The sequence below is a fragment of the Chiloscyllium punctatum genome, chromosome 21, assembly GCF_047496795.1.
Source record: "Chiloscyllium punctatum isolate Juve2018m chromosome 21, sChiPun1.3, whole genome shotgun sequence".
NCBI classification, from domain to species: domain Eukaryota; kingdom Metazoa; phylum Chordata; class Chondrichthyes; order Orectolobiformes; family Hemiscylliidae; genus Chiloscyllium; species Chiloscyllium punctatum.
The window spans coordinates 19,328,585-19,355,102 of NC_092759.1; the positions used below are offsets into that span (position 1 = coordinate 19,328,585).

General features: G+C 53.1%; 1 protein-coding gene across 3 annotated transcripts in view; it reads right to left on the minus strand.

Annotated features, from left to right (window-relative positions):
• Nucleotides 1-216: 216 nt before the first annotated feature.
• The window catches only part of LOC140492640 (uncharacterized), a 66,136-nt gene continuing 39,834 nt past the window's right edge, over nt 217-26,518 (minus strand). For all 3 annotated transcript variants that reach the window (XM_072591668.1, XM_072591669.1, XM_072591670.1), the window contains exon 2: nt 217-3,806. In XM_072591668.1, coding sequence (XP_072447769.1) covers nt 388-3,806 — 3,419 coding nt within the window. In that variant the 3' untranslated portion in view covers nt 217-387. The remainder of the gene's footprint in view (nt 3,807-26,518) is intronic.

A 26,518-nucleotide genomic window follows, 5' to 3' on the forward strand; every position in this document is an offset into this window, starting at 1 on the left:
TGCAGGAGGGGCAAATGCTGGGCCTTGTTGTCCCGGATGACCATGTTGAGGGCGAGGGGGAGCGGGGAGACGTGGGTGAAGGGGTACGGGTAGGTGCTGGTCAGCAGCTGGTGCCCGTACATCAGCGGGTAGGGGTCCTGGTAGAAGGTCACCTTGCTCAGTCCTCCCTCGGCTGGCTTTGCCCGCTCCGGGCACGGGATCTTGCTGTGTGGGCAGCAGTTCCCATTGGTCAGCAGGGGGATGGGGTATTCCTGGAGCGGGAACTCTGGCCCGGTGCCTGCCCGTCTGCACTCTGCCGGCTCCAGGGTGTGGAGGTGGTGGCTCCCTTCCTGCGGCACCAACGCCTCTGCTCCAGGCCTGCTGTTGCCGGGGGAACTACCCCCACCCTCATGGCACGGGCTCATCTGTGGGTGGGGGGTAGGGACCCCCGGTATCCAGGGTGCCCAAGGCCCGGGACTCACCGTCCTCCGGCACCAGTGTCCGATGTGCCGGACCAGTGCCGTCCTGCACCAACCGGTTCTTGCTGGCCATCCCCGTGTCCCGGAGGGGCTCCCAATCAGCTGGGGCGGGGCACGTCGGCGCTAAAAGCCGGCCACGGGCGTCCATGACGCTCTCTCCCCCTCGCGGCTCCGCGGTCCTCTTCCCTTCCCCGTGTGCTGGCTGCGCTACCGTCACTTCCCGAGGTGACGGGCAGCTAACCGCGGCGTCTGGATCCACACCGATCGTCGGCAGTCTCGTTCGCAGGTCCGGCCTTGACGTTCCAGCCCCCTCCTCCCCCTCCCCTAGAGGTCGGCTCCCACCACCCGCCGGGGCGGAGGGGTCTGTCTTCGCCAGGCGGTTTCCCAGGTGGCGCCCGGCAAGTGTCCTCCTGCCATTCGCACGAGGAGAGGGGTCACCGTCGGTGTCGGCTGGGCCCCGTGGGGATGGGGGCCACAGCCCCTCCCGTGGGATCCCGGGCACGGCTGGGAGGTCTCCATCCCCGGGCACCTTGCATTGGTGGTGGGTGCCCTCTGTCGCTGAGGGAGGGGGAGGAGGGCACGCCGGGGGGGGCGTCCCGGGGGGAGGGGGACGGTAACGTAGCCGGCGGTGCCATCCCACCCTGCGTGGCCTGTGGAGAGAGCCCGGCGCCCGCCTCTTGGGCTTGTAGGAGTAGTATGGCCTCCAGAGGTTGTCCTCCCGGTCGCTGTCTTCGTCCTCGGAGTCTTGGCCGAGGGAGTAACCGTCACTCCTCCGCCTCCGCCTTCTCCGCCTCCTCCTCCTCACCCTCGGCTGGTGCTCTCCCTCCGCCCCCTCGGTGCAGCTCGCCCCTCCCTCGTCCCGGATGAGGTCAGACTCCGAGATTCTCCGTTTGACGAACGCCTCCTCCCCGATGCGGACGGTGATGCAGCAGAGTGGCGCTGACCGACTCTCGTTGGCGGTGCCCGGGCACGCCGGCTTCGCCACGTAGGTCATGGTCCTCCCCTCGCCGGCGCCACCCGCCTGCCTGTTGACCTTCGACCCCCGCGGTTCCTTCTGGCTCTGGCGGGCGCTGGTGGGCGAAGGGTCGCGGTGGATTGGTGGGCTCCGACCGCTCGCCGGTCTCTCCGTGGTGACAGTGCCAGGCCCGTGGTGCTCCGGGGGGCACTTGCCGTTGTAGGCGATGACGGTGGACTGCCCACGGTGGGGGACGGTGGATGGTAGTGCCACAATCACCGAAGAGGAGGAGGAGGAGGAGGAGGACGGGGGTGGGGGGCCCCCGTACGTGATGACCGAGTGCCCCGGGGTCACCCCCTCGGGGCCGAGGAAGGGTCGGAGGGGCCGCTGGTGGAGGGACGATGGCTCCCTCTGGCTGGAGGCGGTACTGCCTTCAGGGCAGAGGGAGGTCAGCCGGGAGGAGGGGAGTGCGGTGGGGGACACTGAGCTGGGCGGGTGGGCGTGCGTCTCCGTGGAAACGGCTGAGGGGGTCGTCTCCATGGGGACGGTGGGAGGGGCTGTATCCACAGGGATGGCTGGAGGAGGAGTCTCCATGGAGACGGTGGGAGGGGCCGTCTCCACCAGGACAGTGGGAGGGGCTGTCTCCATGGAGACGGTGGGAGGGGCCGTCTCCACGAGGACAGTGGGAGGGGCTGTCTCCACGAGGATGGTGGGAGGAGCTGTCTCCACGGAGACTGTGGGCGGGGCTGTCTCCACGAGGACGGTGGGAGGAAGAGTCTCCATGGAGACGGTGGGCGGGGCTGTCTCCACGAGGACGGTAGGTGGAGTCTCCATGGAGACTGTGGGCGGGGCTGTCTCCACGAGGACGGTAGGAGGAGTCTCCATGGAGACTGTGGGCGGGGCTGTCTCCACGAGGACGGTAGGAGGAGTCTCCACGGAGGCGGTGGGAGGGGCTGTCTCCACGGAGACGGTGGGCGTGGCCGTCTCCATGGCGACAGGCTGAGGGGCGGAGTGGCTGTACGTCTTGTACGGCCTCTTGTGGCTCCTCATGGGGAGCAGGCGGTAGAGCTTGAAGGCGTTGAGTTTGGGTTTGTAGCCGCCGTTGGGAGTTTTCTGGCTGATGGTGAGCCCCGGGTCGACCCCGTGGAAGGATTTCTGGTGGGTCTTCAGGTTGTAGTAGGTGACGAAGGCCTCCCAGCAGAAGATGCACTGGTAGCGCCGCTCCCCGGTGTGCCACACCTCGTGTTTGGTGCGGTACTCGGCCAGGGCGAAGACCTTGTCGCAGAAGCGGCACGGGTACCGGCGGCGCCACGAGTGCACGTTGGCGTGGCGCTTGAGGCTGGACAGCGTGACGTAAGAGCGTTCGCAGACCGCGCAGGAATACAGCACGTGACCGTCCACCACCTTCACCACGTGGTCGTCCCCCTCGCCGCCCGGCGGTGTATCCCTCCGCCGGCTCTTCCCGCCGTTTCCCCGGGGCCCGGGCGGCTCCGGCTCCGGCTCCCGCTCCGCCCCCCGCGCGCACACCGTCTGGTGGCTCCGCAGCCTCTTGAGGTGGACGAAGGGCCTGAGGCAGTGCCTGCAGCTGAGCTCGGGGGTGTCCCGCCGCTCGGCCTCACCGGGAGGAGGAGGAGGCGGTGAGGGTGAGGAGGAGGAGGAGGAGGAGGCGGCGGGGCCTCGGGGCGGCTCCACCTCGAAGCCGAGGCCTCTGACCGCGACGGCGCTGAGGGTGAGGAGGCCCCGGGCGGCACCGTCGGTGGGCTCCCCGCTCCGCCCCGAGGGGCCGTGGGGGGGGGCGGCGGCAGCAGCAGCGTCCGCCCCCCGGCGGGGACAGGGCCCGGTCAGGTCGATGGCCAAGCGGGGCCCAGGCGAGGGATCTCCGGGGTCTGTCGGGGCGGCGGCGGCGGCTCGGGCCTTCCGCGGGCCGGGGGACGGTGAGCGGGCGGCGGCGGCGGGAGGAGGAGGAGAAGGCCGCAGCAGCTCCTTGAGGAAGTGGATGCCCAGGCGGTGACCCGCGCTGGCCAGCGCGTCCGCCTCCTCCAGCCGCTCGATCACCACCCGCGAGCTGTAGATGAAGTTGAGGATCTTGGCGAACACCTCGGCCCTGATCTCGCGGAGCTCCAACACGGGCTCGGCCCCGCGGGGCCCAGGCCCAGGCCCGGGCCCGGGGTCAGGGTCAGGGCTGGAGCCGGCCCCCGGGACAGGCCCGGACAGGCGCTCCCGGAAGTAGCAGCTGAACGCCGCCAGGATGTTCTTGTGCGCCTTGAACTTGCTGTCCTGCACCACGATGGTCACGTCGCAGAACCTGCCCCGCAGCCTCTGCTCGTTCAGCTGGTCCAGGAGGAGCCTGCAGTGAGCACGGTCCACCACCTCGAAACTGTACGCCATGTTACCTGGGAAAGGGACAAGGGCACAGCACCGTCAGAGAGACACACACCCCCCCCCCCCACAGACCACACACACACACACACCCCACCACAGACACACACACACACACAACCCCCACAGACCACACACACAACCCCCACAGACCACACACACACACACACACACACAGACCACACACCCCACACACACACACCCCCCCCACAGACCCCCCACACACACACACCCCCCCCACAGACCCCCCACACAGACACAGACCACACACCCCCCACACACACACACCCCACCACAGACACACACACCCACACACACACCCACACACACACAACCCCCACAGACCACACACACAACCCCCACAGACCCCACACACACAGACCACACACCCCACACACACACCCCACACACAGACCACACACCCCCACACACACACACCCCACACACACACACCCCCCACCACAGACACACCCACACACACAGACCACACACCCCACACACACACACCCCACAGACACCCCCCCACACACACACACCCCACAGACACCCCCCCACGCACACACACCCCACAGACACCCCCACACGCACACAGACCACACAGACACCCCCACACGCACACAGACCACATAGACACCCCCACACGCACACAGACCACATAGACACCCCCACACGCACACAGACCACATAGACACCCCCACACGCACACAGACCACATAGACACCCCCACACGCACACAGACCACATAGACACCCCCACACGCACACAGACCACATAGACACCCCCACACGCACACAGACCACATAGACACCCCCACACGCACACAGACCACATAGACACCCCCACACGCACACAGACCACATAGACACCCCCACACGCACACAGACCACATAGACACCCCCACACGCACACAGACCACATAGACACCCCCACACGCACACAGACCACATAGACACCCCCACACGCACACAGACCACATAGACACCCCCACACGCACACAGACCACATAGACACCCCCACACGCACACAGACCACATAGACACCCCCACACGCACACAGACCACATAGACACCCCCACACGCACACAGACCACATAGACACCCCCACACGCACACAGACCACATAGACACCCCCACACGCACACAGACCACATAGACACCCCCACACGCACACAGACCACATAGACACCCCCACACGCACACAGACCACATAGACACCCCCACACGCACACAGACCACATAGACACCCCCACACGCACACAGACCCCACAGACACACCCACACACCCCCCCCCCCCCACGCAAACAGGCCCCCACCCCCCCCACACACAAACAGGCCCCCACCCACCCCAGCATCTTTCCCATAGGAAGGAGACCAGAATTCCCATGACCTCTCACACACACAGATATTGTCAAACTCAAATGGAGACACACACACAAACTCACTCACACACACTTTCACACATACACACACACTCTCACCAACACACACTCACAGAGACACTGTGTGTAAGCCAGTAGCTGTGTAAACAAAGCTGGGAATGAGTGCTGGTAACTTGCTGAGAGCTCAGCTTGTCCTCTTCCTACCTCAGTCCTGCGGCAGGAATTGAGAAAAATCAACATCTAAATCAAACCATCCCTCTAACCCAGGCTGCAGTGGTTCAAGGAGGGAGCTCCCCACACCTTCCCAAAGTGTGCATGAAGGTATGAGTGTGTGAGTCATGGGTATTGGTGTGAGCAGATGTATGAGACTGTGTGTGAGGGTGTGAGTAATTGTACACAGGGATAACTGGGTGTGACACCAACACTCCAACTACACCAACACTAAGGGTGGCACGGTGGCTCAGTGGTTAGCACTGCTGCCTCCTGGCACCAGGAACCTGAGTTCAATTCCACCCTCTGACAACTGTCTGTGTGGGAGTTTGCACATTCTCCCTGTATCTGTGCAAACTCCAGGTGCTCCGGTTTCCTCCCACAATCCAGGGATGTGCAGGTTAGGGTGGATTGGCCATGGGAAATTGTCCCATATTGTCCAGGGATGTGTACGTTAGGGTGGATTGGCCGTGCGAAACGTAAAGCAATGGGGGAGGGGAAGGGAATGGGTCTGGGTGGGATACTTTTCAGAAAGTTGGTTTGGACTTGTTGGGTCGAAGGGCCTCTTCCCACACTGTGAGGATTCGATGTTTCTAACTCCCAACGGCGTGTGTCAGTGACAGCGCTGAGATGTATCCTCAGAGGGAGAGGACCCTGTCAGTGTGAATTGTTTAGTCAGTCCGCAGCTTGGGGTGGGGGGGGGCGGAATCTGATTTATACCCAAGGAAGGAGCAGTGTGCGAAACAGCTTCGTCTGATTGGTCGGTTCAGGCAGAGAAGCTGCTGGCCAATTTGCAGCTTTTATTAAATCACACTTAACCATGATCAATTCCTTCAGACAGCATTGTGTTCAAACACACGCAGGCCCCAGATCCCAGGCTGCAGTGACCGGGGGACAAGAGGAACATACATCACTGACCCTCCAACAGATCACCGACTACAGAGGAAACCAGCACAGTATCGACATGGAGGGGGTCACAGATAGGGAAGGGCAGGAGGGGGTTACAGAGATAAGGAGGGGCTAGAGGGGGTTACAGAGATAGGGAGGGGGTGTAGGGTCTGGACGGGGGTTACGGGGATAGGGTGGGGCTGGAGGGGGTTACAGAGATAGGGATGGGTGTAGGGGGTGAGGCTGCGGTGCTAACCACTGAGCCACTGTATTGCCCCAGATAGGGAGAAATTTAAGGACGGGCTCTCTCTGAGGACATATATTTCTCTCTTAACAAATCCACCAGAAATATGGAGCTGCCTTTCTCAAATGAGAAAACCGCATTTCCTGTATGTGGCACAGGGAGGCAGTGCAGTTCAGATTTCTCTCATGTGACTGTGAATTTCCTGTTGACTCTCAGTCTGAGATCTCCTTTTGTACCTTCTCTGCTGCTTTTCTGCCTGGGTTGGTTACAATCCTCAATGTAAAAACCAAACTGCAAAAATGCAGGGCTGCACAACGCACACCTTCTGTTACTCTGTCAGTAAGACTGACAGGAGGCCATTCAGTCTGCCCCACCATTCAATAGTATCACGTCTGATCTGATCATCCTCCTCTGCAGTCCCCTGCCTTTTCCACCCATAACCCTCGGGTTCCCTTCCTGATTGTAAACCTCTCTCTTTCTCAGTCTTGAGTCACCCAGAAAAGTCAGACCCCTCCCAAACCAGTCAGGACAACAACCCCACATCAACTTAGTGTCTACAGGAGCAGGGCAGAGGCTGGGAATCCTGCGGTCAGTAACTCCCCTCCTGACTCCCCCCAAAGCCTGTCCCACCATCTACAAGGTACAAGTCAGGAGGGTGAGGGAATACTCCCCACTTGCCCCTGAATGGGGGCAGCTCCAACAACACTCAAGAAGCTCGACACCATCCAGGGACAAAGCAGCCCCCGCTTGATTGGCCCCACACCCACAAACATCCCCTCCCTCCCTTACCCACCGACACTCAGTAACAGCAGTGTGTACCATCTACAAGATGCACTGCAGAAACTCACCAAAGATCCTCAGGCAGCACCTTCCAAATCCACGGCCACTTCCATTCAGAAGGACAAGGGGCAGCAGATACATGGGAACCCCACCCCCTGCAAGTTCCCCTCCGAGCCCCTCACCATCCTGACTTGGAAATATATCACCGTTCGCTCAGTGTGGCTGGGTCAGAATCCTGGGATTCCCTCCCTCAGGGACATTGTGGGTCTACCCTCCAGCACATGGACTGCAGTGGGTCAAGAAGGCAGCTCACCCCCACCTTCTCAAGGGGGCAACTCGGGACAAGGCAATAAATTACACACATGCCAGGGCCAAATTAAAAATTTAGGTTTCTTTAAAGTAGCTTTATGATGCATAAGATACTTCATCTTAGATCTACTTAATCACTCACAAATCCTACAATCAGACAGCACAGAAACAGGCCCTTCAGCCCACTGTCTGGTACAAATGAATAAGTTAATTAATCAAATTCATTAATCTTTTCAGTGTTGATAAATGAACACCTGGATAGGGTCTTAGTTCAAATTAGTAATTCAATCATTTCTGATTCCTAATCTCTTTACCCGTGCTATCCAGGACATGAGTTCATGTCTGACACTGGGCCTCAATCTCACTAACTGCAACCCTCCCTGCTCCAGGCAGAGGGCCCCACTGTCCTCAACTTCTCTTCAACGTCATCACTACTCACATTCCTCGAGCTCCCTTGAAGGTCCCTACAAATACTACGGCAAAGCAGGCCCATCACAGCACAGACTATAAAACACCGGCCCATCCCAGTACAGACTATAAATTACAGGCACATCACAACATAGATGATAAAACACAGATCCAGCTCAACACAGGCCCATCCCAGTGCAGACTATAAAACACAGGTCCATCACAACACAGTCTGTAAAACACAGGCCCATCACAACACCGACTATAAAACACAGGCCCATCCCAATTCAGACTATAAACCACACACCTATCAAAATACAGACTATAAAACACAGGTCTGTCACAACATATAAGATAAAAGATAGGCCCATCCCAACGCAGACTATAAAACACAAGGCTGTCACAACACAGACTATAAAGCACAGGCCTATAACAACACAGACGATAAAACACAGGCCCGTCCTAATGCAGGCTATAAAACACAGCCACATCCCAACACAGATGATAAAACACAGGCCCGTCCCAATGCAGACTATAAAATATAGGCCCATCACAACACAGATGATAAAACACAGGCCCGTCACAACACCGACTCTAAAACACAAGCCCTTTCAAACACAGGCCCATCCCAATGCAGACTATAAATCACAGGCCCGTCATAGCACAGACAATAAAACACAGCTCCGTCCCAACACAGACTATAAAAAACAGGCCCATCACAAGGCAGATTATAGAACACAGGCCTGTCCCAACGCAGACAATAAAACAGTCTTGTCACAACACAGACTATAAAACACAGGTCCATCAAAACGCAGATTATAAAATACAGACCTATTGCAATGCAGACTATAAAACACAGGCCCATTCCAATGCAGACTATAAAACACAGGCCTGTCACAACACTGACTATAAAACACAGGCCAGTCCCAGCGCAGACTATAAAATACAGGCCCATCATAACATCAACTATAAAACACAGGTCCTTCCCAACAGGCTATAAAACACAATCCGATCATAACACTAACTATAAAACACAGGCTCAATAAAATCCAGACTATGAAACACAGGCCTGTCCCAACACAGACTATAAAACACAGGCCCGTCACAACACAGACTATGAAACACAGGCCTGCCCCAATGCAGACTATAAAATACAGGCCTGTCCCAATGTAGACTATAAAACAATGGCCCAGCCCAACGCAGACTATAAAACACAGGCCCATCATAATGCCAACTATAAAACACAGGCCCATCACAATGCCAACTATAAAACACAGGCCCATCACAACGCAGATTATAAAACACATCCTTCCCAACACAGACTAGGTAACACTGACTATAAAACACAGGCCCGTCCCAATGCAGACTATAAAACACAGGCCCATCACAATGCAGAGTATGAAACACAGGCCCATCCCAACACAGGCCTGTCACAACACAGACTATAAAACACTGGCCTGTCACAACACAGACAATAAAACAGATCTGTCCCAATGCAGACTATGAAACAGGCCTATCGCAACACAGACTATAAAACACAGGCCTGTCACAACACAGACTATAAAACACAAGCTCACCCCAGCACAGAGTATAAAACACAGGCCCACCCCAATGCAGACTATAAAACACAGGCCCGTCCCAATGCAGACTATAAAACACAGGCCTATCACAACACCGACTATAAAACACAGGCCCGTCCCAATGCAGACTATAAACCACAGATCTGTCCCAATGCAGACTATAAAACACAGGCCCATCACAATGCAGAGTATGAAACACAGGCCCATCCCAACACAGGCCTGTCACAACACAGACTATAAAACACTGGCCTGTCACAACACAGACAATAAAACAGATCTGTCCCAATGCAGACTATGAAACAGGCCTATCGCAACACAGACTATAAAACACAGGCCTGTCACAACACAGACTATAAAACACAAGCTCACCCCAGCACAGAGTATAAAACACAGGCCCACCCCAATGCAGACTATAAAACACAGGCCCGTCCCAATGCAGACTATAAAACACAGGCCTATCACAACACCGACTATAAAACACAGGCCCGTCCCAATGCAGACTATAAACCACAGATCTGTCCCAATGCAGACTATAAAACACAGGCCTATCCCAACACAGACTATAAAACACAGGCCCATCACGATGCAGCGTATGAAACACAGGCCACCCATCACAATGCAGACTATAAAACATAGGCCCGTCCCAATGCAGACTATAAATACAGGCCCATCCCAACACAGACTATAAAACACAGGCCCGCCCCCAACACAGACTATAAAACACAGGCCCATCACAATGCAGTGTATGAAACACAGGCCCATCACAATGCAGACAATAAACCACAGGCCCGTCACAACACAGATTGTAAAACACAGGCCCGTCCCAATGCAGACTATAAAATACAGGCCCGTCCCAACACAGACTATAAAACACTGGCCCATCACAATGCAGACTAAAAAACACATGCTCATCCCAATGCAGGCCGATCACAACACAGACTATAAAACACAGGCCCATCCCAATGTAGATGATAAAACAGGCCCGTCCCAATGCAGACTATAAACACAGACCCGTCCCAATGCAAACTATAAAACACAGATCTGTCCCAATGCAGACTATAAAACACAGGCCTATCCCAACACAGACTATAAAACTCAGGCCCATCACGATGCAGCATATGAAACACAGGCCACCCATCCCAACACAGACTATAAAACACAGGCCCGTCACAACACAATACAGACTATAAAACGGGTTAACCACTGAGTGACAGGGTCAGTACTAAAGGGGTTATACACTGACAGACTGGGTCAGTATTGAAGGTGTTAACACAGAGACTGGATCAGTACTGAAGGTGTTAACACAGACTGGGTCAGTACTGAAGGGGTTAAACATTGACAGACTGGGTCAGTATTGAAGGTGTTAACACAGAGACTGGGTCAGTACTGAAGGAACAAAGAACATTCCAGCCCAGGAACAGGCCCTTCGACCCATCAAGCCAATCCCGATCCTCAATCTAAACTTGCCGTCAATTTTCCAAGGGTCTGTATCCCCCTGCTCCCTGCCCATTCATGCAAATAACACTACCGTGCCCACCTCTACCACCTCCGCTGGCACCCACCACCCTCTGTGTAAAGAACTTTCCACGTATATCTCCCCAAACCTTTCCCCTCTCACCTTAAACTCTGACCCCTAGTAATTGATTCCCCCACTCTGGGAGAAGGTTACTTGCTCTCCACCCTGTCTACACCTCTCATGGTTTTATAGGCCTCAGTCAGGTTCCCCCCTCAACCTCCGTCTTTCCAAGGAAAATAATCCTAATCTACTCGACCTCTCCTCATAGCTAGCACCCTCCATACCAAGCACATCCTGGTGAACCTCCCCTGCGCCCTCTCCAAAGCATCCACATAGAGTCATAGAGATGTACAGCATGGAAACAGACCCTTCGGTCCAACCCGTCCATGCCGACCAGATATCCCGACCCAATCTAGTCCCACCTGCCAGCACCCAGCCCATATCCCTCCAAACCCTTCCTATTCATATACCCATCCAAATGCCTCTTAAATGTTGCAATTGTACCAGCCTCCACCACTTCCTTTGGTAGCTCATTCCATACACGCATCACTCTCTGCATGAAAAAGTTGCCCCTTAGGTCTCTTTTATATCTTTCCCCGCTCACCCTAAACCTATGCCCTCCAGTTCTGGACTCCCCAACCCCAGGGAAAAGACTTTGCCTATTTATCCTATCCATGTCCCTCATAATTATGTAAACCTCTATAAGATCAACCCTCAGCCTCCGACGCTCCAGGGAAAACAGCCCCAGCCTGTTCAGCATCACCCTGTAGCTCAGATCCTCCAACCCTGGTAACATCCTTGTAAGTCTTTTCTGAACCCTTTCAAGTTTCACAACATCTTTCCGGTAGGAAGGAGACCAGAATTGCACGCAATATTCCAACAGTGGCCTAACCAATATCCTGTACTCAATACTCTGACCAATAAAGGAAAGCATACCAAACGCCGCTTTCATTTTCCTATCTACCTGTGACTCCACTTTCAAGGAGCTATGAACCTGCACTCCAAGGTCTCTTTGTTCAGCAACACTCCCCAGGACCTTCCCATTAAGTGTAAATGTCCTGCTAAGATTTGCTTTCCCAAAATGTAGCACCTCGCATTTATCTGAATTAAACTCCATCTGCCATTTCTCAGCCCATTGGCCCATCTGGTCCTGAGCCTGTGGTAATCTGAGGTAACCCTCTTCACTGTCCACTACACCTCCAATTTTTGTGTCATCTGCAAACTTACTAACTGTACCTCTTATGCTTGCATCCAAATCATTTATGTAAATGACAAAAAGTAGAGGACTCAGCACTGATCCTTGTGGCACTCCACTGGTCACAGGCCTCCAGTCTGAAAAAACAACCCTCCACTACCACCCTCTGTCTTCTACCTTTGAGCCAGTTCTGTATCCAAATGGCTAGTTCTCCCTGTATTCCATGAGATCTAACCTTGCTAATCAGTCTCCCATGGGGAACCTTGTCGAACGCTTTACTGAAGTCCATATAGATCACATCTACTGCTCTGCCCTCATCAATCTTCTTTGTTACTTCTTCAAAAAACTCAATCAAGTTTGTGAGACATGATTTCCCACACACAAAGCCATGTTGACTATCCCTCATCAGTCCATGCTTTTCCAAATACATGTACATCCTGTCCCTCAGGATTCCCTCCAACAACTTGTCCTAACTGAGGTCAGGCTCACTGGTCTATAGTTCCCTGGCTTGTCCTTACCACCTTTCTTAAACAGTGGCACCATGTTAGCCAACCTCCAGTCTTCCGGCACCTCACCTGTGACTATCGATGATACAAATATCTCAGCAAGAGGCCCAGCAATCACTTCTCTAGTTTCCCACAGAGTTCTCAGGTACACCTGATCAGGTCCTGGGGATTTATCCACCTTTAACCGTTTCAAGACATCCAGCACTTCCTCCTCTGTAATCTGGACATTTTGCAAGATCTCACCATCTATTTCCCTCCAGTCTATATCTTCCATATCCTTTTCCACAGTAAATACTGATGCAAAATATTCATTTAGTATCTCCCCCATTTTCTGTGGCTCCACACAAAGGCCACCTTGCTGATCTTTGAGGGGCCCTATTCTCTCCCTCGTTACCCTTTTGTCCTTAATATATTTGTAAAACCCTTTGGATTCTCCTTAACTCTATTTGCCAAAGCTATCTCATGTCCCCTTTTTGCCCTCCTGATTTCCCTCTTAAGTATACTCCTACTGCCTTTATACTCTTCTAAGGGTTCACTCGATCTATCCTGTCTATACCTGACGTATGCTTCCTTCTTTTTCTTAACCAAACCCTCAATTTCTTTAGTCATCCAGCATTCCCTATACCTACCAGCCTTCCCTTTCACCCTGACAGGAATATACTTTCTCTGGATTCTTGTTATCTCATTTCGGAAGGCTTCCCATTTTCCTTTTGGTAATGTGGTGACCAGAGCTGAAAATGTGTTGCTGGAAAAGCGCAGCAGGTCAGGCAGCATCCAAGGAACAGGAGAATCCTGAAGAAGGGTTTCTGCCCGAAACGTCGATTCTCCTGCTCCTTGGATGCTGCCTGACCTGCTGCGCTTTTCCAGCAACACATTTTCAGCTCTGATCTCCAGCATCTGCAGTCCTCACTTTCTCCTCTAATGTGGTGACCAGAACTGTACACAGTATACTAAATGTGGCTGAACCAAAGACCTATACAACTGTAAGATGACCTGCCAACTCTTGTACTCACTACCCGGTCCGATGAAAGATAACATTTCCTATGCCTTCTTGACCTCTCTTATCGACCTTCAGGGAACAATGGACCTGAACACCCAGGTCTCTCTGTATATCAATTTTCCCCAGGACCTTTCCATTTACTGTATGGTTCACTCTTCAATTGGATCTTCCAAAATGCATCACCTCGCATTTGCCCAGATTGAATTCCATCTGCTATTTCTCAGCCCAACTCTCCAATCTGTCTATATTCTGCTGTATTCTCTGACAGTCTCCTTCACTATCTGTTACTCCACCAATCTTAGTGTCATCTGCAAACTTGCTAATCAGACCACCAATACCTTCCTCCAGACCAGTTATGTATATCACAAACCACAGTGGGCCCAGCGCAGATCCCTGTGGAAAATCACTGCTCACAGGTCTCCATTTTGAGAAGCTCCCTTCCCCTACTCCTTTCTGTTTCCTGTTGCCCTGTCAGTTCTCTATCCATCTCGCTAGAACAACCTGGACCCTATGTGACTTCCCTATCTCCATCAGCCTACCGTGGGGAACCTTATCAAACACCTTACTGAAGTCCACATATATGACATCCACATCCCTTCCCTCATCAACTAACTTTGTTACCACCTCAAAAAATTCGATTAAGTTGGGAAGACATGACCTTCCCCGCACCAAACCATGCTGCCTATCACTGATCAGCCCATTTTCTTCCAAATGTAAATCAATCCTATCCCTCAGTATCTTCCCTACCACTGAGGCCAGGCTCACCGGTCTATAATTCCCTGGATTATCCCTGCTACCCTTCTTAAACAAGGGGATAACATTAGGAATCCTCCAGTCCTCTGGGACCTCCCCCAAGGATTCAAGGATGCAGCAAAGATATCTGTTAAGGCCCCAGCGATTTCCTCTCTCACTCCCTCAGTAACCTGGAATCCGGGCCTGGGGACTTGCCCACCTTAATGCCTTTTAGAATACCCAACACTTCTCCCCGCTTCCTATTGCCGACTTGACCGAGAGTAATCAAACATCTATGTGGCAAAAGTGAGGACTGCAGATGCTGAAGATCAGAGTTTTGCTTAGAGTGGTGCTGGAAAAATACAGCAAGTCAGGCAGTATCCGAGGAGCAGGACAATCGACATCAGGACTGATGAAGGGCTTTTGCCTGAAATGTCGATTTTCCTGTTCCTCCGATGCTGCCTGGCCTGCTGTACTTTTCCAGCACCACTCTAATCTAATCAAAGATCTATCCCTAACCGCGGTGAATACCGATGCAAAGTACACATTAAGAATCTCACCCAGTTTCTCTGAGTCCACGCATAATTTTCCTCCTTTGTCCTTGAGTGAGCCTTTCCCTAGCTACCCTCTGGCTCCTTATATATGAATAAAAGACTTTGGGATTTTCCTTAACCCTGTTTGCTAAGGATATCTCATGACCCCTTGTAACCCTCTTAATTCCTCATTTCAGATTGGCCCTACATTCCCGATATTCTTCCAAAGCTTTGTCTGTCTTCAGTCGCCTAGACCTTATGTATGCTTCCTATTTCCTCTTGGCTAGTCTCACAATTTCACCTGTCATCCATGGTTTCCTAATCTTGCCATTTCTATCCCTCATTTTCACAGGGACATATCTCTCCTGCACTCTGAATCTACCTCTCTTTAAATGCCTCCCACACATCAAATACGGATTTACCCTCAAACAGCTGCTCCCAATCCACATTCCCCAGCTCCTGCCGAACTTTGGTATGACTGGCCTTCCCCCAGTTTAATACTCTTCCTTTAGGACCACTTTCATCTTTGTCCATGAGTATTCTAAAACTTATGGAAGTGTGATCACTCTTCCCAAAGTAATCCCCTCCTGAAACTTCACCCACCTGGCTGGGCTCATTCCCCCAACACCAGGTCCAGTCTGGCCCCTTCCTGAGTTGGACTATTTACAGACTGCTCTAGAAAACCCTCCTGGATGCTCCTGACAAATTCTGCTCCATCTAAACCTCTAACATTCAGTGAATCCCAGTCAATGTTGGGAAAATTAAAATCTCCCATCACCATCACCCTGTTGCTCCGACATCTTTCCATAATCTGTTCCATATTTGTACCTCTATCTCACGTTCGCTGTTGGGAGGCCTGTAGTACAGCCCCAACATTGTTATCACACCCTTCCTGTTTCTGAGTTCTGCCCATATTGCCTCACTGTTCGAGCCCTCCATAGCCTCCTCCTTCAGCACAGCTGGGATCTCCTCTCTGACCAGTAATGTAACTCCTCCATCCCTTTCACCTCCCTCTCTATCCCGCCTGAAGCATCCATATCCTGGGGGATTTTGTTGCTAATCAGGTCCTTCCCTCAACCAAGTCTCAGTAATAGCAATAACATCATACTCCCAGGTACTAAACCAAGCCCTAAGTTCATCTGCCTTACCTACTACACTTCTCATATTAAAGCAAACGCACCTCAACCACCTGACCCTGCGTGTTCATCATCTGCTCCCTGCCTACTCTTCTCCTTAGTCACACTGACTTCATTATCGAGTTCCTTACAAGCTTTAGTTACTACCTCCTTACTGCCCACTCTCATTTGATTCCCATCCCCCCACCACATTAGCTCAAACCCTCCCCAGTGTTAGCAAAAGCACCCTCAAGGACATTGATTCCAGTCCTGCCCAGGTGTAGACCATCTGATTTTTGTAATAGTCCCATCACCCCAAAAATCGGAATCCCTCCCTCCTGCACCATCTCTCAAGCCACGCATTCATCCTACTGATTCTTCCATTTCTACCCTGACTAGCACGGAGCACTGGTAGCAATCCTGAGATTACTACCTTGGAGGTCCTTGGCTCCTAACTCCCCAAGTTCTGTTTGTAGGAGCTCATCCCGTTGATTACCTATAATCATCGATGTTTATGTGCACCACAACAGCTGGCAGCTCACCCTCCCCCTTCACAATGTTCTGCAGCTGACCTCATGGGTTAAGGACTGAGAGTGGGCCAGTATTGAAGGGGTTAAACATGTCCGTCAATGCTTATACACAGTATTGAAGGGGTTAACCATGTCCGTCAGTGTTTATACACAGACACACAGGGTCAGTATTGAAGGGGTTAACCATGTCCGTCAGTGTTTATACACAGACAGGAGGGTCAGTATTGAAGGGGTTAACCATGTCCGTCAGTGTTTATACACAGACACGCAGGGTCAGTATTGAAGGGGTTAACCATGTCCGTCAGTGTTTATACACAGACAGGAGGGTCAGTATTGAAGGGGTTAACCATGTCCGTCAGTGTTTATACACAGACAGGAGGGTCAGTATTGAAGGGGTTAACCATGTCCGTCAGTGTCTATACACAGACACGCAGGGTCAGTATTGAAGGGGTTAACCATGTCCGTCAGTGTTTATACACAGACACGCAGGGTCAGTATTGAAGGGGTTAACCATGTCCGTCAGTGTTTATACACAGACACGCAGGGTCAGTATTGAAGGGGTTAACCATGTCCGTCAGTGTTTATACACAGACACGCAGGGTCAGTATTGAAGGGGTTAACCATGTCCGTCAGTGTTTATACACAGACACGCAGGGTCAGTATTGAAGCTGCGTGATTGTTACAGACTGGACCATTCTTGTTGCTGTGCCAATGTCGGCCTGTGCCCGGAGTTCTGGAAATCTCTGCAGAAACCTCTCTCTCTCGGTCTCCGTCTCTGTCCCTCTCTATCTCTGTCTCTGTCCCTCTCTCTGTCTCTGTCCCTCTCTATCTCTGTCTCTGTCCCTCTCTGTCTCTGTCCCTCTCTGTCTCTGTCCCTCTCTGTCTCTGTCCCTCTCTCTGTCTCTGTCCCTCTCTGTCTCTGTCCCTCTCTGTCTCTGTCCCTCTCTCTGTCTCTGTCCCTCTCTGTCTCTGTCCCTCTCTCTGTCTCTGTCCCTCTCTGTCTCTGTCCCTCTCTCTGTCTCTGTCCCTCTCTGTCTCTGTCCCTCTCTGTCTCTGTCCCTCTCTGTCTCTGTCCCTCTCTCTGTCTCTGTCCCTCTCTCTGTCTCTGTCCCTCTCTGTCTCTGTCCCTCTCTCTGTCTCTGTCCCTCTCTGTCTCTGTCCCTCTCTCTGTCTCTGTCCCTCTCTGTCTCTGTCCCTCTCTCTGTCTCTGTCCCTCTCTGTCTCTGTCCCTCTCTCTGTCTCTGTCCCTCTCTCTGTCTCTGTCCCTCTCTGTCTCTGTCCCTCTCTCTGTCTCTGTCCCTCTCTGTCTCTGTCTCTCTGTCTCTGTCCCTCTCTGTCTCTGTCCCTTTCTGTCTCTGTCTCTCTGTCTCTGTCCCTTTCTGTCTCTCTGTCTCTGTCCCTTTCTGTCTCTGTCCCTTTCTGTCTCTGTCCCTCTCTGTCTCTGTCTCTGTCCCTCTCTCTGTCTCTGTCTCTGTCTCTGTCCCTCTCTGTCTCTGTCCCTTTCTGTCTCTCTGTCTCTGTCTCTGTCCCTCTCTGTCTCTGTCCCTCTCTGTCTCTGTCTCTCTGTCTCTGTCCCTTTCTGTCTCTCTGTCTCTGTCTCTGTCCCTCTCTGTCTCTGTCCCTCTCTCTGTCTCTGTCCCTCTCTGTCTCTGTCCCTCTCTCTGTCTCTGTCCCTCTCTGTCTCTGTCCCTCTCTGTCTCTGTCCCTCTCTCTGTCTCTGTCCCTCTCTGTCTCTGTCCCTCTCTCTGTCTCTGTCCCTCTCTGTCTCTGTCCCTCTCTCTGTCTCTGTCCCTCTCTGTCTCTGTCCCTCTCTCTGTCTCTGTCCCTCTCTGTCTCTGTCCCTCTCTCTGTCTCTGTCCCTCTCTCTGTCTCTGTCCCTTTCTGTCTCTCTGTCTCTGTCCCTCTCTGTCTCTGTCCCTCTCTCTGTCCCTTTCTGTCTCTGTCCCTCTCTCTGTCTCTGTCCCTCTCTGTCTCTGTCCCTCTCTGTCTCTGTCCCTCTCTCTGTCTCTGTCCCTCTCTGTCTCTGTCCCTCTCTGTCTCTGTCCCTCTCTGTCTCTGTCCCTCTCTCTGTCTCTGTCCCTTTCTGTCTCTCTGTCTCTGTCCCTCTCTGTCTCTGTCCCTCTCTCTGTCTCTGTCCCTCTCTGTCTCTGTCCCTCTCTCTGTCTCTGTCCCTCTCTGTCTCTGTCCCTCTCTCTGTCTCTGTCCCTCTCTGTCTCTGTCCCTCTCTCTGTCTCTGTCCCTCTCTCTGTCTCTGTCCCTCTCTCTGTCTCTGTCTCTCTGTCTCTGTCCCTTTCTGTCTCTGTCCCTTTCTGTCTCTGTCCCTTTCTGTCTCTCTGTCTCTGTCTCTGTCCCTCTCTGTCTCTGTCCCTCTCTCTGTCCCTCTCTCTGTCTCTGTCCCTCTCTGTCTCTGTCCCTCTCTCTGTCTCTGTCCCTCTCTCTGTCTCTGTCCCTCTCTGTCTCTGTCCCTCTCTCTGTCTCTGTCCCTCTCTGTCTCTGTCCCTCTCTGTCTCTGTCCCTCTCTGTCTCTGTCCCTCTCTCTGTCTCTGTCCCTCTCTGTCTCTGTCCCTCTCTGTCTCTGTCCCTCTCTGTCTCTGTCCCTCTCTCTGTCTCTGTCCCTCTCTCTGTCCCTCTCTCTGTCTCTGTCCCTCTCTGTCTCTGTCCCTCTCTCTGTCTCTGTCCCTCTCTCTGTCTCTGTCCCTTTCTGTCTCTCTGTCTCTGTCCCTCTCTCTGTCTCTGTCCCTTTCTGTCTCTCTGTCTCTGTCCCTCTCTGTCTCTGTCCCTCTCTCTGTCTCTGTCCCTCTCTGTCTCTGTCCCTCTCTCTGTCTCTGTCCCTTTCTGTCTCTCTGTCTCTGTCCCTCTCTGTCTCTGTCCCTCTCTCTGTCTCTGTCCCTCTCTCTGTCTCTGTCCCTCTCTGTCTCTGTCCCTCTCTCTGTCTCTGTCCCTCTCTCTGTCCCTCTCTCTGTCTCTGTCCCTCTCTGTCTCTGTCCCTCTCTCTGTCTCTGTCCCTCTCTGTCTCTGTCCCTCTCTCTGTCTCTGTCCCTCTCTGTCTCTGTCCCTTTCTGTCTCTCTGTCTCTGTCCCTCTCTGTCTCTGTCCCTTTCTGTCTCTCTGTCTCTGTCCCTCTCTGTCTCTGTCCCTCTCTCTGTCTCTGTCCCTCTCTCTGTCTCTGTCCCTCTCTGTCTCTGTCCCTTTCTGTCTCTCTGTCTCTGTCCCTTTCTGTCTCTGTCCCTCTCTCTGTCTCTGTCTCTCTGTCTCTGTCCCTTTCTGTCTCTGTCCCTTTCTGTCTCTCTGTCTCTGTCTCTGTCCCTCTCTGTCTCTGTCCCTTTCTGTCTCTCTGTCTCTGTCCCTCTCTCTGTCCCTTTCTGTCTCTCTGTCTCTGTCCCTCTCTGTCTCTGTCCCTCTCTCTGTCCCTCTCTCTGTCTCTGTCCCTCTCTGTCTCTGTCCCTCTCTCTGTCTCTGTCCCTCTCTCTGTCTCTGTCCCTCTCTGTCTCTGTCCCTCTCTCTGTCTCTGTCCCTCTCTGTCTCTGTCCCTCTCTCTGTCTCTGTCCCTCTCTCTGTCTCTGTCCCTTTCTGTCTCTCTGTCTCTGTCCCTCTCTGTCTCTGTCCCTCTCTCTGTCTCTGTCCCTCTCTGTCTCTGTCCCTCTCTGTCTCTGTCCCTCTCTCTGTCTCTGTCCCTCTCTGTCTCTGTCCCTCTCTCTGTCTCTGTCCCTCTCTGTCTCTGTCCCTCTCTCTGTCTCTGTCCCTCTCTCTGTCTCTGTCCCTCTCTGTCTCTGTCCCTCTCTCTGTCTCTGTCCCTCTCTGTCTCTGTCCCTCTCTCTGTCCCTCTCTGTCTCTGTCCCTCTCTCTGTCTCTGTCCCTCTCTGTCTCTGTCCCTTTCTGTCTCTGTCCCTTTCTGTCTCTGTCCCTCTCTCTGTCTCTGTCCCTCTCTGTCTCTGTCCCTCTCTCTGTCTCTGTCCCTCTCTGTCTCTGTCCCTCTCTCTGTCTCTGTCCCTCTCTCTGTCTCTGTCCCTCTCTGTCTCTGTCCCTTTCTGTCTCTGTCCCTCTCTGTCTCTGTCCCTCTCTGTCTCTGTCCCTTTCTGTCTCTGTCTCTGTCCCTCTCTCTGTCCCTCTCTCTGTCTCTGTCCCTCTCTGTCTCTGTCCCTCTCTGTCTCTGTCCCTCTCTCTGTCTCTGTCCCTCTCTCTGTCCCTCTCTCTGTCTCTGTCCCTCTCTGTCTCTGTCCCTCTCTCTGTCCCTCTCTCTGTCTCTGTCCCTTTCTGTCTCTGTCCCTTTCTGTCTCTCTGTCTCTGTCCCTCTCTGTCTCTGTCCCTCTCTCTGTCCCTCTCTCTGTCTCTGTCCCTCTCTGTCTCTGTCCCTTTCTGTCTCTCTGTCTCTGTCTCTCTGTCTCTGTCTCTCTGTCTCTGTCCCTTTCTGTCTCTCTGTCTCTGTCCCTTTCTGTCTCTGTCCCTTTCTGTCTCTCTGTCTCTCTGTCTCTGTCCCTCTCTGTCTCTGTCCCTCTCTCTGTCTCTGTCCCTCTCTGTCTCTGTCCCTCTCTGTCTCTGTCCCTCTCTCTGTCCCTCTCTCTGTCTCTGTCCCTCTCTCTGTCTCTGTCCCTCTCTCTGTCCCTCTCTCTGTCTCTGTCCCTCTCTGTCTCTGTCCCTTTCTGTCTCTCTGTCTCTGTCCCTCTCTGTCTCTGTCCCTTTCTGTCTCTCTGTCTCTGTCTCTCTGTCTCTGTCTCTCTGTCTCTGTCCCTTTCTGTCTCTCTGTCTCTGTCCCTTTCTGTCTCTGTCCCTTTCTGTCTCTCTGTCTCTGTCTCTGTCCCTCTCTGTCTCTGTCCCTCTCTGTCTCTGTCCCTCTCTCTGTCTCTGTCTCTCTGTCTCTGTCCCTCTCCCTCTCTGTCTCTGTCCCTCTCTGTCTCTGTCCCTTTCTGTCTCTGTCCCTCTCTCTGTCTCTGTCTCTCTGTCTCTGTCCCTTTCTGTCTCTCTGTCTCTGTCCCTTTCTGTCTCTGTCCCTCTCTCTGTCTCTGTCTCTCTGTCTCTGTCCCTTTCTGTCTCTCTGTCTCTGTCCCTTTCTGTCTCTGTCCCTTTCTGTCTCTCTGTCTCTGTCTCTGTCCCTCTCTGTCTCTGTCCCTTTCTGTCTCTGTCCCTCTCTCTGTCTCTGTCTCTCTGTCTCTGTCCCTCTCTCTGTCTCTGTCTCTCTGTCTCTGTCCCTTTCTGTCTCTCTGTCTCTGTCCCTCTCTCTGTCTCTGTCCCTTTCTGTCTCTGTCCCTCTCTCTGTCTCTGTCTCTCTGTCTCTGTCCCTTTCTGTCTCTGTCCCTCTCTCTGTCTCTGTCTCTCTGTCTCTGTCCCTCTCTCTGTCTCTGTCTCTGTCCCTTTCTGTCTCTGTCCCTCTCTCTGTCTCTGTCTCTCTGTCTCTGTCCCTTTCTGTCTCTGTCCCTTTCTGTCTCTCTGTCTCTGTCTCTGTCCCTCTCTGTCTCTGTCCCTCTCTCTGTCTCTGTCTCTCTCTCTGTTTCTCTCTCTTTCTCTCTCTCTCCTATTGTTTATTCTTGAGCTGGTGTCTGAGCTGGGTTTGTCTTCATCCGTGTTTCCTGGTGTGATTCACTGAAATCTTGCCTGATTCGTATTTTATCTGCAACACACACATGCCTTGGCATGTTCCATTCCCTTACAGGGTGCTGTGGAAATGCAGGCTGTTATTGTATCCTGTTGTGGACCCACTCTGCCTCAGGGAAAGTTTCTGATTGGGGCTAACAGTGGTGGAGCATAAATCTCCCCAAAACCGTGTCCAACCCACATTGCCCAATCACCAATCTGATGCCACGAGTAAACTTCATTTCCCTGGCACCTTTAACTTGCCCCAAAAGGTTTCAAAGAACAGTACAGCACAGGAACAGGCCCTTCGGCCCACCAAGCCTGTGCCAACACATGACACACCATAGAAAACATACAGTCTGAGTGCAAAACAGCCTGATATGGCAATGGCTTTGCCTAGGACCGTAGGAAACGACAAAGGGTTGTGAACACAGCCCAGTCCATCATAGAAGCCATCCATGGACTCCATTTACACTTCTCACTAACCCAGAGAGGCGACCATCATCATCAAGACCCCTCCCAACCCCACTAATACTCTCTCCCAACCTCTTCTGTCAGGCAGAAGATACAGAACACACAGACACACAAAAACATACACACAGACACACACACATACAGACACACACAAATATACACACATACAGACATACACACATACAGACATACACACATACAGACACACACACACAAACATACAGACACACACACAAATATACACACAAACATACACACATACACACACACACACACATACATACACACGCAAATATACACACACATGGACATACACACACAAACATACATACACATACACACACTAACACACAAACATGCACACACACAAACATACACATACACACACACAAACATACACATACACACACACAAACATACATATACGCACTCACACACATACACAAACATACATACACACACAAACATACACACACACATACATGCACACACACACAAACATACACATACACACACATACACACTCACACACACATGCACAAACATACATACACACAAATATACACAAACTCACACATGCACATACACTCACACACAAACATACATACACACACATATACATATACGCACAAAAACATACACACACATACACACACACACACACACACCTACACTCTCTCACACACACACACACACACACACCAGCAGCTTCAGGAACAGCCTCTTCCTCACTGTTATTAAACTGCTGAATGGACCACTCATTTCAAATCTAATGGTGATCCTGCTGTGTGCCCCTCCTGTCTCACTGTGACACAGCTCTGCCTTGCTCTGTCTGAACAACCTGTGTTCCAAACTGCCTGTACTGCTTCAAAACAAAATGTTTCACTGTACTTAGGTGTACAGGACAACAATCAATCAAATCAAATTAAATCATGCCTTTCTAAACTAAAAGCCTTTTGCCTCTAGGCTGCCCATCTCCCTCTATTCCCTCTAACAAAGTGAGGATTGCAGATGCTGGAGATCAGAGTTGAGAGTGTGGGGCTGGAAAAGCACAGCAGGTCAGGCAGCATCCGAGGAGCAGGAGAGTCGATGTTTCAGGCAAAATCCCTTCATCAGGAATGAGGCTGGGAGCCTCTGAGTGGAGAGATAATTGGGAGGAGGGTGGGACTGGGGGAAAGGTAGCTGAGAGAGTGCAATAGGTAGATGGGGGTGGGAGTAAAGGTGATAGGTCAGAGGGGAGGGTGGAGAGGATAGGTGGGAAAGGTGACGGACAGGTCAAGAGGGCAGTGCCAGGTTGGAGGCTTGGGATTGGGATAAGGTGGGGGGGAGGGGGAATGAGGAAACTGGTGAAATCCACATTAATTCCATGTAGTTGCAGAGTCCCAAGGTGGAAGATGAGACATCCTTCCTCCAGGCATCAGGTGGTGAGGGAGGAGGCCCAGGACCTGCATGTCCTCGGTGGACTGGGAGGGGGAGTTGAAGTGTTCACCCATGGGGGCGGTGGGGTTGGTGGTGCGGGTGTCCCAGAGATGTTCTCTCAAACAATCCACAAGTAATGCGTCCTGTCTTCCTGATGTAGAGGAAACCACACTGGGTGCAACGGATACAGTAGATGACATTGGTGGAGGTGGAGGTGAATTTCTGATGGATGTGGGAGGATCCCTTGGGGCCTTGGATGGAGGTGAGGGAGGGGAGTGTGGGGGAGGTGCACACCTCTTTCCAGAAGATCCCTGTTGCCCTTCTTAAACAAAGGGACAACGTTGGCCATTCTCCAGACCTCTGGGATCCCCACCCCCATGGTGGAAGAGGAGACAAAGGCAAAGACCTCTCTCAGATCCCATCAGTCCCTGGGGACTTGGCTAACAGAATGCTTTTCAAATTACACAACACATGCCCTAGAATTGCAACATACCCCTCCCGAGAGTCATGATCCAACACCATTGGAATATTGCGTGCAATTCCGGTTTCCCTGCTATAGAAAGGTTGAACAACCTGAAAAAAGATTTACAAGGATGTTGCCAGGGTTTGAGCTATAGGGAGACACTGAACAGGCTGGGGCTGTTTTCCCTGGAGTGTCGGAGGCTGAGGGGAGACCTTATAGAGGTTTATAAAATTATGAGGGGCATGGATAGGATAAATAGACAAAGTCTTTTCCCTGGGGGTGGGGAGTCTAGAACTAGAGGGGCATAGGTTTAGGGTGAGAGGGGAAAGATATAAAAGAGACCTAAGGGACAACATTTTCACCCAGAGGGTGGTACGTGTATGGAATGAGCTGCCAGAGGATGTGGTGGAGGCTGGTACAATTGCAGCATTTAAAAGGCATCTGGATGGGTATATGAATAGGAAGGGTTTGGGGGATATGGGCCAAATGAGATAAGATTAGTTTAGGATATCTGGTCGGCATGGATGGGTTGAACTGAAGGGTCTGTTTCTGTGCTGTACACCTCTATGACTGCCTTCCAAATACCTCAGAGCGATAGTGCGGCTGTGTCCAGTAACCTCTCCCTGTCTGTCTTTCCTCTCAGGTCTGACTGACCTCAGTCATTTCATCTGCACCCCAGCCCCCTGCCACACTGAGTGGCACTTGCCAGGATATTGGTGCCCCTCCAGTTTAGGTACAGCCTGTCCTTGGACAGATACCACCTTCCCCAGGAGACATCCCTGGAAATATAGTCACTTCCTTTCTATTGTTGGAAGGAGCAGGAATGTGAAACTCCTGAAAGGCCCGAGTGAGAATCGAGCTCACAAATTCATGATTTCCAGTCAGCTCTGCTCCCGGGTGACCCTGGGTCAGCCTGGGTGGATATTGCTATAATATAGTCTCCTGGTATTTCTAAATCCCCTTAGACACACACACACACACACTCCGCCCTCCCCCCCCCTCCCCCCCACACACACACACACCATCCCCCCCCACACACACACACACACCATCCCCCCCCCACACACACACACACACTCCGCCCTACCCCCCCCCCCACACACACACACACACCATCCCCCCCCACACACATACACACACACCATCCCCCCCCACACACACACACACACTCCGCCCTACCCCCCCCACACACACACACACACACCATCCCCCCCCCCACACACACACACACACCATCCCCCCCCCACACACACACACACTCCGCCCTACCCCCCCCCCACACACACACACACACCATCCCCCCCCCCCCCCACACACACACACACCATCCCCCCCCCCCACACACACACACTTCCGCCCTACCCCCCCCCACACACACACACACACACACCATCCCCCCCCCACACACATACACACACACCATCCCCCCCCCACACACACACACACTCCGCCCTACCCCCCCCACACACACACACACACACCATCCCCCCCCACACACACACACACCATCCCCCCCCCCCCACACACACACACTCCGCCCTACCCCCCCCACACACACACACACACACACCATCCCCCCCCCCACACACACACACACACACCATCCCCCCCCCCACACACACACACACACACACCATCCCCACCCCCACACACATACACACACACCATCCCCCCCCTCCCACACACACACTCCGCCCCTCCCCCCCCACACACACACACTCCGCCCTACCCCCCCCCACACACACACACACACACCATCCCCCCCCCACACACACACACACACACACCATCCCCCCCCACACACACACACTCCGCCCTACCCCCCCCCACACACACACACACACCATCCCCCCCCCACACACACACACACCATCCCCCC